This window comes from Elaeis guineensis, chromosome 8, assembly GCF_000442705.2.
Source record: "Elaeis guineensis isolate ETL-2024a chromosome 8, EG11, whole genome shotgun sequence".
In the NCBI taxonomy this organism is placed as follows: Eukaryota; Viridiplantae; Streptophyta; class Magnoliopsida; order Arecales; family Arecaceae; genus Elaeis; species Elaeis guineensis.
Window position 1 is genome coordinate 14,270,818 of NC_026000.2, and position 16,517 is coordinate 14,287,334.

Here is a 16,517-nt window from a genome sequence, read left to right on the forward strand (position 1 = left end):
ACAAGATCTTGTTATGTTAGGGGTCTAGGGTATGGGATCACTGCTCCCTCATCCTCACGCACATCTAGGGCGGACATCCATTTTGCATGCGAGGCTCGGCTGACGGAGGTACAGAGGCCGGCTACTGAGGATCAACAGTAGGTTATCGAGGATCAACAGTGAGCTCAGGAGTTGGCTGCACGCATCGACGACTATCAACGCTTCCAGATCCAGATGATGGAACGGAAGGTGCAGATGGAGCAAACGATACATCTGATGAGGCAGTAGTAGGCCAATTCAAGCTCCATCATCGGTCCGAGCTCCGTTGAGTGCTCTCCATCTTTAGCTCATTCTTCAGATGCCGATATTTGACGGCTTACTAATATACTTTTTTATTATTTCAAATATCTTATAATTTTAATTTAATATAATAAAATAATAAAATTTATTTATCAATTTATTATGTAATTTTTTAATTTTAATTTTTTTAATTTATAAAAATATTATACATATAAATTTAAAATATATATTTTAATAATTTTTTTAAAAAAAAATATGGCTAAATTATTAGCGACGAAATTATTCCCAATGAAATATTCATCGCTAAAAATATTTTACTAATACAATTTAATTTATCAATAAATATATAATTAATAGTGATGAAAAAATATTTATCGTAAATAATTAAGTTATTTACGATGAATTTTTTCATCGCTAATATTATTAAAATTTTTTTAAATAATTTTTTTATTAAATTAATAGCGATGAATTATTTTCGTTGCAAAAATAGTTTTTTAAGATGAAAATTTTCATCACTAAAACTTTAGTAAATAATAGCGACAAAAATTTTTCATTGTAAATACCTTTTTAGATTAAATTTTTTTGTCCATTTTTTTTAACGATGAAAAATATTCGTCGCAAAGATCTTTTATTAGCGATGAAATTTTTTCGTCATAAAATATTATCAATGACGGAATTATTTGCGAAGAAATATTAGTGACCAAAATTTTATCGCTAATATTATTAGCAATGAAAATTGATTATTAGCGACGAAAAATTTTCGTTGCTAATAACCTATTTTGTTGTAGTGCAGGTATTCGATTTCGAAAAGAAAGACAACATCTTCACCGTCCAAATTCATTTCAGAAAGATGATTTTGCGAGATTAATCGTATGGGATGGGTGGATTTGTTAAAAAGAAATATTATTCTTCGGGAAAAGAGAAAGATGAGTGGAGAAAGGGGGAAGAAGATGGTGAAAAAGATTTTAGTAAATTTTATTTACTGAGTTATAGTAGGGTTAATTTGATCATTTCAAATTTTTGAAATAGTTTGAGTAATGACGTTAAATTTCAAAGATATAAGTGTAGATTTTGAAAAACAATGGGTGTAACTGTAATAAATGCAAATCTCAAGGAGATTTTTATAATTTATCTTTAGTTTTGTATGATATTTTGATAATTATCTGTAGGACACAACAGGATGTCATAATATTATTGACGTCCTGTTAGTATTTTATGACATTCTGATAATTATCTATAGAAAACAATAGAATGTCACGAGATTGTAACATAATGTCAGAATATTATTATGACGTCCTATTAATTTTTTATGATATTTCGATAATTATCTATAAGATACAATAAAATATTATAAAATTATAATAAGACGTCATAATAATAATATAATATTTTATTTGCATATTATGCTATTCCGTTATATCCTATAAAAAGCAACAGAATGTTATCATATTAAAAAATAATATTTTGATCAAAAAAATTTAAATAAAAAAATTAAATTATATTAAATATCTATCTTCGTATTAATTGCTTGTGCCATGTGAAGCAATGTGACGAAGCAGTATACCTTTTTGCACCGCATGCGGTGTACAAAGAATTACTGTGGATGTGATTGGATGGAATCTATCTTAAGATAATGGACTAGGCAAAGCCTGGTGGCAAATATTTGGGTCGTAACAATTGACGTGCTCGGCTCGGTTCTCGAAAACGATGCTAAAGAGGGACTCAAATGGGCCAAGCTGGCCCATGGGGTCCACGGGACAATCCTGGAGGAATAATAGACCACTTGCTTGCATTGTTCTTGCAACAAGTTTTTTTGGATCACTCCTATAAACCTAAAAGCCTAAAACCAACTGTGTTTTAACACCCGCGTAGCACAAACCTTACCCTTCTTCTGTAGTATGTTTGGTTCCAAGAAAATCCATTAAAAAAGAAGAGAAATATAAGGCTTTTAATAAGAATATTTTTTTTTTTCAGAAGAAAAATGAGTTTTCTAACATTTTTCCCTGCATCCAAAAATAACCTTTGCATAGCATAATAAAAAGTATTATTTTGTTTGGATCATTATCTATGTAATTTGTTAGAGCATAAGCAAACTGCAAATCATTTTAAATTTAATTGGTTCACAATATAATTTACTCTAATTAGAAAAAAAGGCAACATCAATACAATATAGGTATGACATAATTTATTAGATATTTATGTCCTTTATTGTCTACCTCTCCATGAAGAAATTCAAATATGGATATTCATATTCCTTGATTTTATTAGAAGACTTGCGACTCAAGATCTCTACTAGTATCAAATTTTAAACAAATCAATTAGAACAAATTTCCTCATCCCTTTCCAAACAATCTGATGCATTGACAAACAGTGACTGTAATTTGAGATTCATGAACTCGAACTGGAACTAACAAATCGGGTAGCTGTGGGATAAAATGATCGGTGGTAGCGGTACTCGCTAAATCCATATCTAGGCCCACGGGCCTGATTTGTACCTACTTGGTCCGGCTCCTTGTATCAAAATTCGAGCCTAGTCAATATCTTGGATTTGCTCCACTCATGCCTTGGTTATCGCTATCCCTATGTAAGAGTGCTCTGGCTTGCAAAAATGCAAGAGCATACGAAAAGCTCTTCAGGACATATTTTATGTTGCCATGACATTTTAATATTTGAGCCAAAGATGATACCTCTCCCTTCCATCTATCCCTGTTGAGATACAGAGAAGGTGACTATAGAACATATGCTGTTTCAAAACTCGAGAGCTATTCAAATTTGACGGCAGATGGATCAACTTGCAACTATTGTTTTGACATCAACCCATTCCAATCCTTTATGGTGTTTCTCCAATAGAATTCGGCTTCTGACTCAGCTATATTTGATAGGATCCATGTGGCTTATCTTATATATCACATTTGGTTGTTTAGAAATAATATGATATTCGAGTCAAGAAGATCATCAGCGATTTTAGTAGTGGAGAGAGCTATGGCCCAGGCAATAGAGTTTGTTCACTCATCGTTGTCTGATTCGATTTTGAGAATGGTGGATTGCTGAGATTCTTGTTGGGCTCATTGAACGATCCATCAGTTGTTCATCTCTTGGGAGCCCCCACTTTCAACTTTTCTCAAGATTAATTTTGATGGCAGTGTATCTGGCTTAAGAGGAAGTATTGGATTCATGATTCATGGCTCAGACTCAAGATCCTTGGCAGTAGGTGGGAGTTGTCTGGTGGATACTATAGTTTCAAGGAAAGAGTTACAAGTTGCATGGGCTGGTATTGCCTATGTGATGTTGGTTCTTATAGTAGAACGACTCATCATTGAGGATGACTCGGCCACTATGGTCAGATGGATTCAGATGCGGGATATAGAAGATGTTGCTCATCTACTTCTGAGGAACATCGCGATGCTATTAAGGGGGACCACTGTCACATGTGCCAGACATATCTATAGGGAGACCAACATCGCAGTAGATTAAGTAGCCTCTTTTGTGACGGAGCACTCAGGGGATGTGATTTAGACTGATATATCCACTATGCCAAGCAATTTCTGTGATGTTTTATTTTCTGATGTTTTTTATTGTATTCATATTAGAATAATATGAATGTACCGTCATATTAAAAAAAAAAAATGAAAAAACTATCATGTTTAGTTGCATCATGATAATTCTACATGGTAGTGATATCAAATCATCCCTATTCCTCAAGTCACTGTCTAATCCAATGATCAGATATTCATCCTTGAGGTTGGAAGCCTAAAATTACTCCGTGACAATGATCTTAGATTGAAATTTAAAGACATAAATATTCCTTGATTTAGCGTAAAAAATTGATGTATTAATATACTATTAATATCTTATATATCAATATTATATATCTAAGATTATATGTTAACAATATTATACATTATATTTGTGATATATATTATAATATAAATATCTTATTAATTATATTATTATCATGTTATGAATGGGTGATAACTTAAATTTGAATAGAAATATCTTATTATACTTTATATTTATATAATAAAATTATTTAATATATTATTTATATTTAACTTTTTTAATCAAAATAAATATTATTTTTAATAAATAATATGTTTTAAGTATAAATAAAAATATTAATTCTACAATAATAATTAATATATTTTTATAGAAATAATAATTTGTAAGACTAATAAATCTATTTTTATATAATTTATTAATAGTTAAATTGTTAATATTTTATTATAACATAGTTATATTATTAATAAATATATTTTTATGAAATATATGAGTAATAATTTTGATATTATATAGATAATGATTTTGGATTCTCGTAGAATATCAAAAAAGTTATCCATAGATATCTAAAGATCTTTAATCACTGGATCGTGACCTATCAAATATAGTAATTTTTGATCACCAATGATGTTAGATAACTATGGTAATCATATTTGGGACATCAAATGCCACCTTTAAATTTTTATAAAAAAATTCCAAAGGCCTCACTAGACAAATTCAGGCTCTGCTAGGTCAGTTATGGTCCTGGCATAGGCAATTTAGCCAGCTCGTGCATCGCAGTAGCCATTTACTTCCCTTAGTTTTCTTACTTTTCTAGCAACCTGAGTAATCTCCTCTGTAAATAATGACAACCAAATTGTCATAGCAAACAACTTTGAGATGCAAATATATTTGGTATATGTTCCTTAGACTAATGGTTTCTAGGTGCTCCAGTTTGGTTTCGGTAATCTACTGAGCAAAGTACAATGCATAAAACAAGATCGACAGAATCTCACTTATAAATTGCCCTCCATGTCTTCTTGTGTTTGGTTCAATGGATCCGAACTATTTAACAAACTAAAAAAATTAGTGAAAAAATAATTGTTCGTATGTTATGCAACTCGTAAAGAAGTAGTTAATGTAGACAAGGCTTATTTTTCTAGATAAATTTCCATCAGACTGCACATTCCTTTCTGCTGATCTTACTTAGATTCTTATTCATCTCGCATTAATCATAAAAATAACTCATTTGATTAGTTGAACATATTCGATCTGCATCTTCATCTTCTTAGACCTACTGACCTCCACGGATTTTGAGACAGAGGGAGTTGGTGAACCATGCGTCTCCCAAAAAAGTAGTGGTTGGCAAACAAGCAAAAGCCCCGTTAAATGGGCTCCCTTTCTAGACCATAAAGTAAACGAAATTATAAATGCATCGTTGGATATCTATCGAAACTATATTTGACATTTTCAAAGTTGTCGCATCCTCGTACCTCGACCGACACCCTTTTAAACACCATGGAAGCCATAGGTGGTCGGAGACATGGTTATCGTGTTATAATTCGAAAATAAGCACCATATATGAAAAAGAAATTGACCTGGTACATGGTCTAAAATGGTTGGCGGTTTCCTCTAAGATTTTAGAAGTCTCAGCTCAATAATACAAGACACCTTTTTTAAGCTTATGTTTGGTACGAACAAAAATGAGCACCTAAATTAAGGTTCTCAAATATTAATGCATCCATTTGTAACATAATCACTTTCAATTAAAAAAAAAAAAAAAGATCATCGCTTCCGTGACTCAAACTACTGATTTCCTTTCCAAACTTAGTCCACAAATCCATAGATTCGTTGAACTGATGAAGAGATGTCTCTTTCCATGAATAGTAAGTTACAATTTTTATTTGTTTTGTGGATTTAGATGCTGGATTTTACGAAGTAGAACAAGTAAAAGAAAGTGGAGCAGAATTGAATCAATAAAACCCAAGTCCCAATCCTTCCACTCCCACCTCATCCCCACGCTGGGTAGCAAGAAAAAAGACGCCTTTGGTGAGCAAACGACGCAACTTGGTGGGAAATGGTTGGGGAGTGAGCCAATACTTCGATTCGTACCTTGTTCTGATACCTCCATTCTTGTTTTAACACAATCAGTTATATCATTTAAATTTTTAGAAATTTATTGAATTTAGACTATTGATTTTAGAAAATGGATGGTCAAGAAAAAAAAGGGTTAGGCTTAAAAAAATGGAAAGAAAAGAAGATCAAAAAAAAAAAAAAAAATCAATAGAAAGACAGAAATATTGTGGACAGATTGCTGTGATATAATTAAAAAAAAAAAAAAATCGAGGGGACAAGGTCATCTGCTTTGATGTTTGCAGTATCCATCTCACATGATTAGGATTGCCAACTAGTGCTAGAGAATAGTGGCGTGACAAACGCCAACTTGGCCTCCTTGTTGACACTGCTGTGATCTTTATATTTGACGGTTTCAGCTATGCAAGGAGGCAAAAGAAAAAAAGGCAACACAATATATTCTAGAGGATGACAAAAGCAATACTATTCTTCATTTTCCCATCACCAGACAAGTGTTGGCAACGAAATAAGGTAACTTCTGGGCTGCATATATGAACAACAACTAGAAATTTAAGGATGGAAAGATGAGTTTATATTAGTGTCGATGATTGATAGAAGAGAGATTGATATGCATTTTGGTGATCTCATTAGTGCAAGACCCTCTAAGAAATTTCAGAGTAGATGCTAATTTGCACAACTAAAGTTTGATTCAGCGTGATTCCAACATTTTGGACATATAAATATTCACGGCCATAATTTTACTAGACATTGATCACAAGTTAAAAGAAACAACTATGAAGCCATGAAAATAGAATCATTAGACTAGCAAATTGTTGTGTTATGAGAGCTGCCAAATTTCGCACTCTTTCCTGTGAGCAGAGAAATTTCACAGCTTTATGTGGAAAAGCAGTGGCGATCTTTGATTTCTTAAGCATGTGCTTGTGGGACATACATGGTGAATACTTTTTAAAATAATTTAATTTGTGAATCGAATTTTTATGCACTGAAGCTAGAGACAGAGATGGCAGATGGCTTAAAAATAGTGCGCTATCAAGAAATAGTTGTCCCATTCGACCAACAATATCGAAGATACTATATAGAATTCAGATCTATTGCCTGCCTTTTCCCATCAATATCATACTACATGCAACTCTGAGAAAAAAATTTATCAAAATAAGATATGAACGCCCATATGACTTTAACAACAGGGGGTCTGTTCCTGCCATTTATTGGATGCCCTGATACAGTACTGGTTGCTGTTAAAAGAGCTTTAAAAGATCTTTCCTGCAGGCTAAAGTGATTAATGATGCGTCACCACATAACTCTGGCACATGGACCACCATACTATCAACTTTCTATGCCTTCAGGACATCAACTAGCTCTTGCTAAAAAACAAAAAATAAAAAATGAAAAATGAAAAATAAAAAACTTTGTCCAGCTAGTGAAAGCAGAGCAACAGTCTTAACCAGACAAATGGAAGTGCATCTGCCACATAAAAACATTATTCAGCAAACTTTTTGTAAGTAGAATATTGGTTCGATTTTTTTGAAGCGAATTAAGTGCATTTTTTTTAATCCTCCAGGGAACTAAATCTAACCTCGGGTTTGCCCCTCGAATATATTTCACCTATCACATACCATACCATACCATACTGCAGTAACAAATTTACAGTCGAGAATTAGAGAGTTTCGAATGAAAAATTGTGTGATAGGATGTTAAAAAAAAAAAATATTGATTTTCTTCTTTTCTCAAAAATATGATAGAAATACCACCATCAAAATTAAAATCTAAAGAGATAAAACCACCAATAATTACAACATCCAAGAAGCAACAGCCATCTAGTTTTTCATTGACCTATCCTTTTCACACACAAATCCCCCTGCTCCCCTTTACATAGTGTTTTCATGGCAATTTTTACCATCTATTTTATTTTTTTCATTGCATTACTTAACAAAAACTACTTCATAGATTGCTGCATCAAATATTTCCTGGGACATTTTGCATATTGTATTTTTTTGATTCACATGAATATATTTTCACTAGATTGGTATGATAGATTAGGTTTTACTGAAAATAAATAAAAAAAAAATGGCCACTTCACTGTCCAACCGTCCGTGGGCCAAATTATGTAACATTATGCCCCCCTGCCCTCTTTAACTAACTTTTTTTATTATTATTTTTTTGATGAAACTATTCACGTGCATTTGGTCCCTTAAGATAGAGGCGCTTTAGCAGATTCCGTCCTTTAAAGCCAAAAAGGTTTACAACCCCACACCAGCAAGATCCAACAAAAGAAAGGCATGGGGAAGCGTCTAGGCTAATGAACACTGGTCCCATGGGCAATAGAGAAAATTGATCTAAGCCTGGAGCCAGCCAATAAATAATCCCACAAATGTGGCTTCCTCTTATGCTTCACAATCCCTCAATCCTTGACCACTAAACCATGTCGGAATTCTCCATGTGGATACAAACAATCACCACCTGGCTCAAACACCATGTCACCCTCAACCCACAAGAGTGCCCCATCCTACACTCCCATTACATGGCCTGCATAAAACCCAATGGTGGACCACCTATGATCTCTTCCTCCACACACCAACCATTTGAATTGGTACCTCCTGATGCCATGGCAAGAAGTCCATTGCCTGATGTCATGGGGCCTATCGGGGGACTGGATACCATTAGTTTATAAATAAAGTGGTGCTTTTGACCTAATAGTGGAATTGGCTTGGGTGCACATCTGTGGTCCGCCAGCAGGTGACTTGTAATTTTATCAAACACATAAGCCTCTATCTATCCAACCTTGCCCAATTTAACAATTAACCTAAAAGATAAGTGGAGGACTTATGATACGGGTATTAAGTGCCTTGTCGCACGGACTGGAAAGACTTGAAGCTTTACGTTTGCGAGGGTGATACTCGAGACTTTTGTGGCATCAAATCGGACGGGAGAAAAAGTTTTGGGTGGGATGCGACAGGGGAATTAGGTGTGATTAGAAGGACACGCAGCACTCGTACATATTGTAGCTTGAGGGTGAGACAAAGGGGGAACAGTTAGGTGCAATCATAGTGGAGTTAATTCAGCCCGAAATGATGGTACGTATTGTATTTTAAATGTGCAAAATGGGCTCATGAAACATGTCAATGTGTCGCATGGCTTGCAGAGCATTGCCTACACGTGTCCACCATGGGCGGTAGAACAGTGTTGCCAACCTAACACCACCGAATATGCGCATGCCGAGCAAACAGGAAACTGGAAACTAACCAAACCATACACCACATGCAGGAAATAATTGATGAGATATACGAAAGGATCAGAAATAAAAAAAAAAAAAAAGTACAATCAAAGTGAAAAAATAGTGTTCATTAATCGAGGCATACCCTAAGGTATTATTTTTGGATAAAAACTCATCTAAGATGGAATAAGGTTGGTGAGATTTGAATTCAAAGCCGGTCGGATCAAAATCGAGCAACGAGGATTCTATCTTGATAATTCAAATCGTTAAATATGATCTAAACTATTTGCACATAAAAAATCATATGATTTGAAGATTCTTAGACTAAACATTAAGTTATCAAAAGATATATTTAATTTTATTTTATTAAAATTATTCATTTTTTGACTATTTGATAAATAGATCATGGATCGCTAAATCATATGATTATTTGTATGCAAGTAGTTTTGAAATAATAGATCATTCTCAACGGTTTAAATCAATGATATAGAATTTTTATTATAAAATTTTGATTTAACTATATTTAAATCTAAATTCAGTTGATTTTATTTAGTCTAGCTCCTATAAGATCCATGGGTTATAGGCTACTTTTTTTTTTTTCAAGATTCGATAATCATTCAATGGATTGTTCATAAAGATGTACTCCATACGGGAACAGCCACTCAGAAAATGGTAGAGACGTAGAGAAGAGAAGTAGCCCAAAGGATTCATGCAATCTTTCAGTCCCTTTTGCAACCTATGTTATAAATAGTCTTTTACCCAAAAAAATAAAGTAATGAATAGTTTATTACTGAGTAAACACGGTCAAAACACAGATACGGTAGTCTCTTAGATGTATAAGTGGGAAAGTCACATGTTAAATGTGTGAAAACACCCAGTCAAATGACTCAAAGTAGATGTGGTAAAATCAAACTTTTAGGTGCATAAATGCATGGTAAAATTTCTAACATCATTAGGTGGTGATTTTTTTGTCTGACTTATTCCTAAAGAGCAATCTCACGCAAGGTATATAATTGATTACCAGGCATACAACCTTGCATACATCAGCATTAAATCTTTTGAAAAGTATATTATAAGGGTGTAAGTACATATTCCCCAGCTCTTGTGGCAATGAATACCGGTGCAACTACGGCTAATGTCCTATGCTATCTCTGATCCCCACCGCCCTCCGACGATATCGCAATAGAATGATATTTAACCAAACAAAGGTTATAAATTTTTATTATTTAAAAAAAAATAAAGCTAAGGAGGTAGTTGCACGAATGTGGATCCTGATGCAGAGTCTGAAATAAAGCAGAGAGAGCTGACAACCCAAGAATTCTAATTTTTAGTCTCGGTGGCTGGAAATATTTCTAAATTCTTTTCACTACCATTTTACGATCATCGTGTTAAGATTTTCTACATTAACGGAGGTGTCGTTTATTCTCGGCAGAAACCTCTCCTGCTCTGCTCTTTCTGAGGGTCTAAAACCTGTATTTTTTAAGTAAATTGCCCTTAATTGCATGAAAAAATGTGAGTGAGATCATACGAGGGAAAGCAAATCAAAAATTTTCTTCTTTTCTGTTTCCTCCAAATGCTTCTTTTTCCTCATAATCTTTCACCGTTATTTCCAGAGCAACTGAAACAGAGGAACCGCAGAGAGAACAAGAGAGGCCAACACAAGAACCATGAAAGAAAAGCAAAAAGAGCAGCGGTAACACCAAAAATAAGAAAAAAAGGGGGACAAACACTAGTGGACGTACCACCACCACTAAAATCCCACCCCGCTTGGTAAAAAAGAGAACACTCACTGGGGGCATCTGGCGGTCATCGTCCCGGTGCCGTTGCCAGTCAGGTCCTAACGTTTTCTCCTACTTATCTTCAGAACTTGTGCCGGTACCAGAAGACGCCCTTCTTCTCTCCCCCTTCGTCCGGCTCCACGTAGATGCACTCCCTCGCCTCCCTCCACAATGCCTTGAACACCGGCGTCCCGTCGAACTGGTAGTACTCTCCAAGGATGGGACGGATGGCCTTGGTGGCCTCCATGGCATGGTAGTGAGGCATGGTAGAGAAGAGGTGGTGCGCCACGTGGGTGTCCGTGATATGATGGAACACCCGGTTGAGGACCCCGTAGTCCCGGTCCACCGTGGCCAGCGCCCCGCGGAACCAGTCCCACTCGCCCGAGTCGTAGTGCGGCAGCGCCGCGTGGGTGTGCTGCAGGTACGTGATCGTCACCAGCCAACCGTTCACGATCAGCAGCGGCACACCGTAGACCCGCACAACCCACCAGAAGCCGAACGCCCCTGCGAGCCGGCACAGCGCGTAGAACGCCGCGAGAACGCCCGCGTCGGAGATGAAGATCTGGGCCCGCTCCCGGTCCGAGTAGATCGGGCCGTAGGGGTCGTAGTGGCAGGCGAACCGGGGGTACGGACGGCCGGAGACGTTGAAGGCGAGGTACAGGGGCCACCCGAGGATCAGGGTCACCGCCAAGGTGAGGAGGCGGCCCGGGGGGTTGTTGATGTACCTGGAGTACCAAGGGAGGGCGGACTTGCGCTTGGGGACGAAGACCTCGTCGCGGTCGAGCGAGCCGGTGTTGGAGTGGTGGCGGCGGTGACTGATCTTCCAGGAGAAGTAGGGGACGAGGAGGGCGGAGTGGAGGACGAGGCCGACGAGGTCGTCGAGGAGGGAGGAGTCGGAGAAGGCGTGGTGGCCGCACTCGTGGGCGATGACCCAGACGCCGGTGAAGATGCAGCCCTGGGCGGCCCAGTAGAGAGGCCAGGCGGCGAGGCGGAGGAGCGGCGGGGAGAGGGTCGGGATGACGGCGAGGGCGACGTAGAAGAGGGCGGCGGAGATGACGAGGTCGTGGACGACGTAGGAGAAGGAGCGGAGGACGGACCGCTGGAAGCAGTGCGGGGGGATGGCCTTCTTGATCTGGCTCAATGTGAATGGGGGTTTCTCCGTCGGCGACCGCCGGAGGGAGGGGTCCTCGTCGGGGCCGTAGGCCGTCGCCGACTGGTCCTCCCGCTCTTTCGCCGTCATTCGTCCGCCCGCGCCCATCGCCTTTAGTTGATTAGCGCCTCTTTATTGATATCGCTGCAACCACCACAGACGGTAACAAAGACGGTCAAGGTTACAGCAGGTGACTGGACACATACAAAAGATGGTTCTTACTGCTGGAGCAATTGGTAAAGAAGGATGGCTTTTCCTTTCCTTCACCCTTTTTAGGATTAACTCATTATTTAGTTATCATACATTAAAAAAATTATATATAAAAAAAAGAGCACGCGATGTTGTGGACGCTTGTGAGGAGGCGATGCCGATGGTGAGGGCAGCTAAGGGATGGGCTTGCGCTGGGGAAATTATTCCCTGAACTGCGGGCACATGTGGCCGTACACACCCACCACTCACAGCCGCTCATTCTCTGAGACCAATTCATCAAGAAAAAGAATAACAAATGTGGGTGACAGGCTGGTGTATCAGGAGGCGGAAACAGCGCATCTGCCGTCTTTTACTTTGTTCCTTGCTCCGATACCCAGTAGAGATCATGAAAATGATGTCCATTCTAGCCGGCTAAAATAATGTCGCACATAATAACTTAAAATATAAAAACTATCTTTAAAAGGAAAATATGCTCATAAATTTTTTTTAAAAAGTGATCCAAATTATTCTCATGGATATCCTAAAAAAGGAAATAACTGAGTTTAATAATCTTCATCTACCTTGTTACACTTCCAAAAGAATTATTGTTTGGAAAAAAATAAGCACTATATTCAAAAAAACCCAAAAATTAACTGGAAGCACCTTTATGACTGACAATAACTTACAAGGGAACGCTCATGAGTGCTCGAGCATAACACCAAAAAGCGAAGTCCACACTGGGCACTTTTTGAGGGAAAAAATAGCCTACTCTTTAAAAGGGAAAACAAAAGGATACAAACATAGTTTCGTAGGCACCCTGGACCCTTTAGTAACGGTATCGGTTGCAGCAAGCGATAACCATACGACCGTTCATTGCGTGGCCCACTCGTCCATCCAGAACAAGCCAGCCGTCGTGCAACGCGACACCAACCCTCGTTCCCGCATTTAAAGGATGCGTCGCCACGGCCACCAGGCGATGCACACCGCGGCGCTGCACAAAAAGTCTTCATTCGGTACCCAAACATGGCTCCCCTCGGAAACATGCATGCATCTGGGCCGTCCATGTCACCCGGACCAGGAACATCACGATCAGCCACAGAAATAGGGCAAACAAAGTTGAACCTTTCCGTAATACAGGGAGGAAAGACTTTTTCCAGGCGGACGAAAAGGCCCTTGATCGTGGAAACTATTTACGGAAACTAATGAAGGCGTCCACGTTAAGTGGAAGGACAATATGGAAATAAACTATTATTATATTCTTTGAATCCGTAAAGCCATCGGTGGCCGGCGGGCGTCACGGCGGCCTAACCAACTCCGACATTTCGGTGTCGGGGAGTAAAATATAAATAAATAAATAAACGACGTAATGACCTAAACCACTTCCACCTCACGGGTGGCCAATTGAAGAAAATAGATAAAAATAAGTAAAATAAAGAAACAAAAAAAGTCTTCACGATGCCTAAGGAACAACAGAAACCCCAACGAGATGCAAGATTACAGATCCAAAGTGGAAATTGATGTCAAAGCTAGATAGTGGCATAAGGTTCTCGTGCCGCAACAGGACAAAAAAGATAAGAGGAAAGGAAAACAGAATTTTTTTTAAGGAAAAGAAAATCCCTATTTTTTGTAGACAATGTGAAGTGGGATGCAGGCCTATCAAACAAGTAGCGAAACAAGTAGGGGTAGAAAATCCTACGAATGTTCAAGTTGGATTCCAGATCTATATAATCCAACTAAAAAAAGCATTTCCATCGAGAAACAGATCGTAGAAGAAGATAACCACAAGATCAAACCGAACCAAGTCCCAAAACTAAGAGATTGATTTCGATGCACACAACAACATCCACTCATCGAACAGGAAAAAAAAAAAAAAGAAAAAAAGGGGATGAAGAAGAAATGTTCGTACCTGAGAAAAAAAATGGCCGCGTAAATCACAGAGAGGGTGGAGAGCGAGAGAAGAGACCAAACATATAAAAATATAATATATATTTAGTCTCTCGCACCCGCTTCCCCCTCCTTTCGCCGTCCACGGAGGCCTTCCTCTCACCCCCAGGGGATGCGGTATTTAAGCTTTCCCCGCGACGGGTGATGGTCCCGCCCCTGGGCCCACGTGAACGGCGGAGACGGAACCGCACTCTTGCGAATCGTATCTCGAGACACGTGGCCAAATCCGATTGGATGATCTGACCGAACAGCAGGCGTAAGCTACGAGGAAGGCCGCATGCGACACGGTCCCAAAACTGACGACATCTCCGCCGTTCGTGGCCCGTTAGTGATAACGCATTTGGACGGCCAGAGTTCGCACTAGAAGGAAAAAAAATCTGGGATTTTGTGCCAAAATGACCAAATTAACCCTCACCTTTAAATATTTGACGGAGAAGCCACTCAAATGACCAAAAGACCATTTTGCCCCTCCAATGCCCCACGCCGTGCCTCAAAGACCATTTTGCCCCTCCAATTGATCATCTTGTGTAAGGGTAGGGTGGTAATTTGGTTATTAGGGTGTGCTGTAAGTATCTTTGCTCGTGCCGCCTTGTCGTGTCTTCTGCGCGAGTTTTTTTTTTTTATTAAGATGTAATAAAAATAAATCAGGCTGAGAGGCTTCTTTTCAAATATTCGAATATTCACATAATAATAAGATATTCCACTTTCGTTACAAAGGGACTTATTTGTATTTTTGTGATGCGTCCATTTTAGTGTCAAGCAGGCTGCATGTAACACCGATGACCTATCACCCACGGGCTCGGATCAGGCGGAATGCTTACAATCAAGTTGGCATAGAGATAACCATCAAATTGGATCGTATAAGATATAGATCGATTCGAATTCGAGATAGATAAAAATTTTATTGATATAAATCTGATTTATTTATTTATTAAATAAGATAAAAATTCAAACTTAAATTTAATTATTTCATCAGATATGTAATTTTTAAAAAATAATCTAATCCGATCAATAATGTATTGAACTAATTTAAATAAGCTAAATGGTCCGGCACCACCACCTCTACTTGATATATCATCACCCATGAGTTAGATTTTGTCTAATTGTAACCATTTGGAGACAAGGATTCAGGGCCGGCTCTGGGGCAGATCGAATTGGGCGACCGCCCCAGGCCCAGGCCCAGGCCCAAGTCCTGTATTGATATTCCAATAGGATGCAAGAATGATTTTTTATAATATTATAATAAAAAAAATAATTACATAGGTTAATGATGGATTTTATATGCTACTTAACGAATATATCTATAAAAAATTATTGCACGTAAATTAATATTTTTAATGATAATTAATGTTTAAAGTATGTTAATTTTTAATAGAGAAAGTTTCATTTTTTTATTTAGTTTCGGGTCTAAAAAATATCAGGACCGGCCCTGCAAGGATTCACACTATTTTTGATAAATTAAGCAACGCTAAAATTGTACTAGAGAACAAGGAGTACCTATGGTCATGGTTAAGTAGCTTTCCTCAGCAAAATGGCAAACAATATTGAGAATGCTCATACAACACTGCATACCATTTATAGGTGTAACGGCATTTGATTCTTCTCTTGCAATTATTTGCATTGAACCACGAAAAAGAAATTTGTCCCCATACCCTTTTGTTTCTTGCCTGGTGCAAGTAGATGGGTTAGAAGTGGTCACTCTCGTAGCACTCCTATCATGGTGGTCGTGTCCTAATATAATTGAAACAATAGTCTTTAGCTACGATTATAAAACCTTTTTTTTTTTACTTATTCGCTAGCATGCAGACCATTACTATTTGTTCAATGTGCATAAAATGCCTGTGGTGGCTACGTGTGTGTTTGTGAGCCATGCATCAAATGCTAGTGACATTTAACCAACAAAATACATGCATGTGGTCAAAGCCATGTATGTCTTGTAAAGCATATGTGGAGAAGGTGAAGGTATGCAAAATGTTGTTTATGTAAATTATTTTATGATACATGACTCATGGTTACATTAATGTGGTTCATGCAACATCTCATTCGCTTATTTCAATTGTATTATGCATTTACATTGATAATTATTAAATTTAGAATTACAAATATATATGAA

General features: G+C 37.7%; 1 protein-coding gene across 1 annotated transcript; it reads right to left on the reverse strand.

Moving 5' to 3' along the window:
• Positions 1 to 10,875: 10,875 nt before the first annotated feature.
• On the reverse strand, positions 10,876 to 14,521 carry LOC105050201 (omega-6 fatty acid desaturase, endoplasmic reticulum isozyme 2). The gene is made up of 2 exons (XM_010930131.4): positions 14,367 to 14,521; positions 10,876 to 12,415 (listed from the first exon to the last, which is right to left on the reverse strand). The coding sequence occupies exon 2, from the start codon at positions 12,377 to 12,379 to the stop codon at positions 11,204 to 11,206; it is 1,176 nt and encodes a 391-aa protein (XP_010928433.1). The 5' UTR covers positions 12,380 to 12,415; positions 14,367 to 14,521; the 3' UTR covers positions 10,876 to 11,203.
• Positions 14,522 to 16,517: the final 1,996 nt, after the last annotated feature.

Bases quoted from the DNA above. Each gene is read 5' to 3' on its own strand.
- LOC105050201 (XM_010930131.4), bottom strand. From the start codon at position 12,379: ATGGGCGCGGGCGGACGAATGACGGCGAAAGAGCGGGAGGACCAGTCG.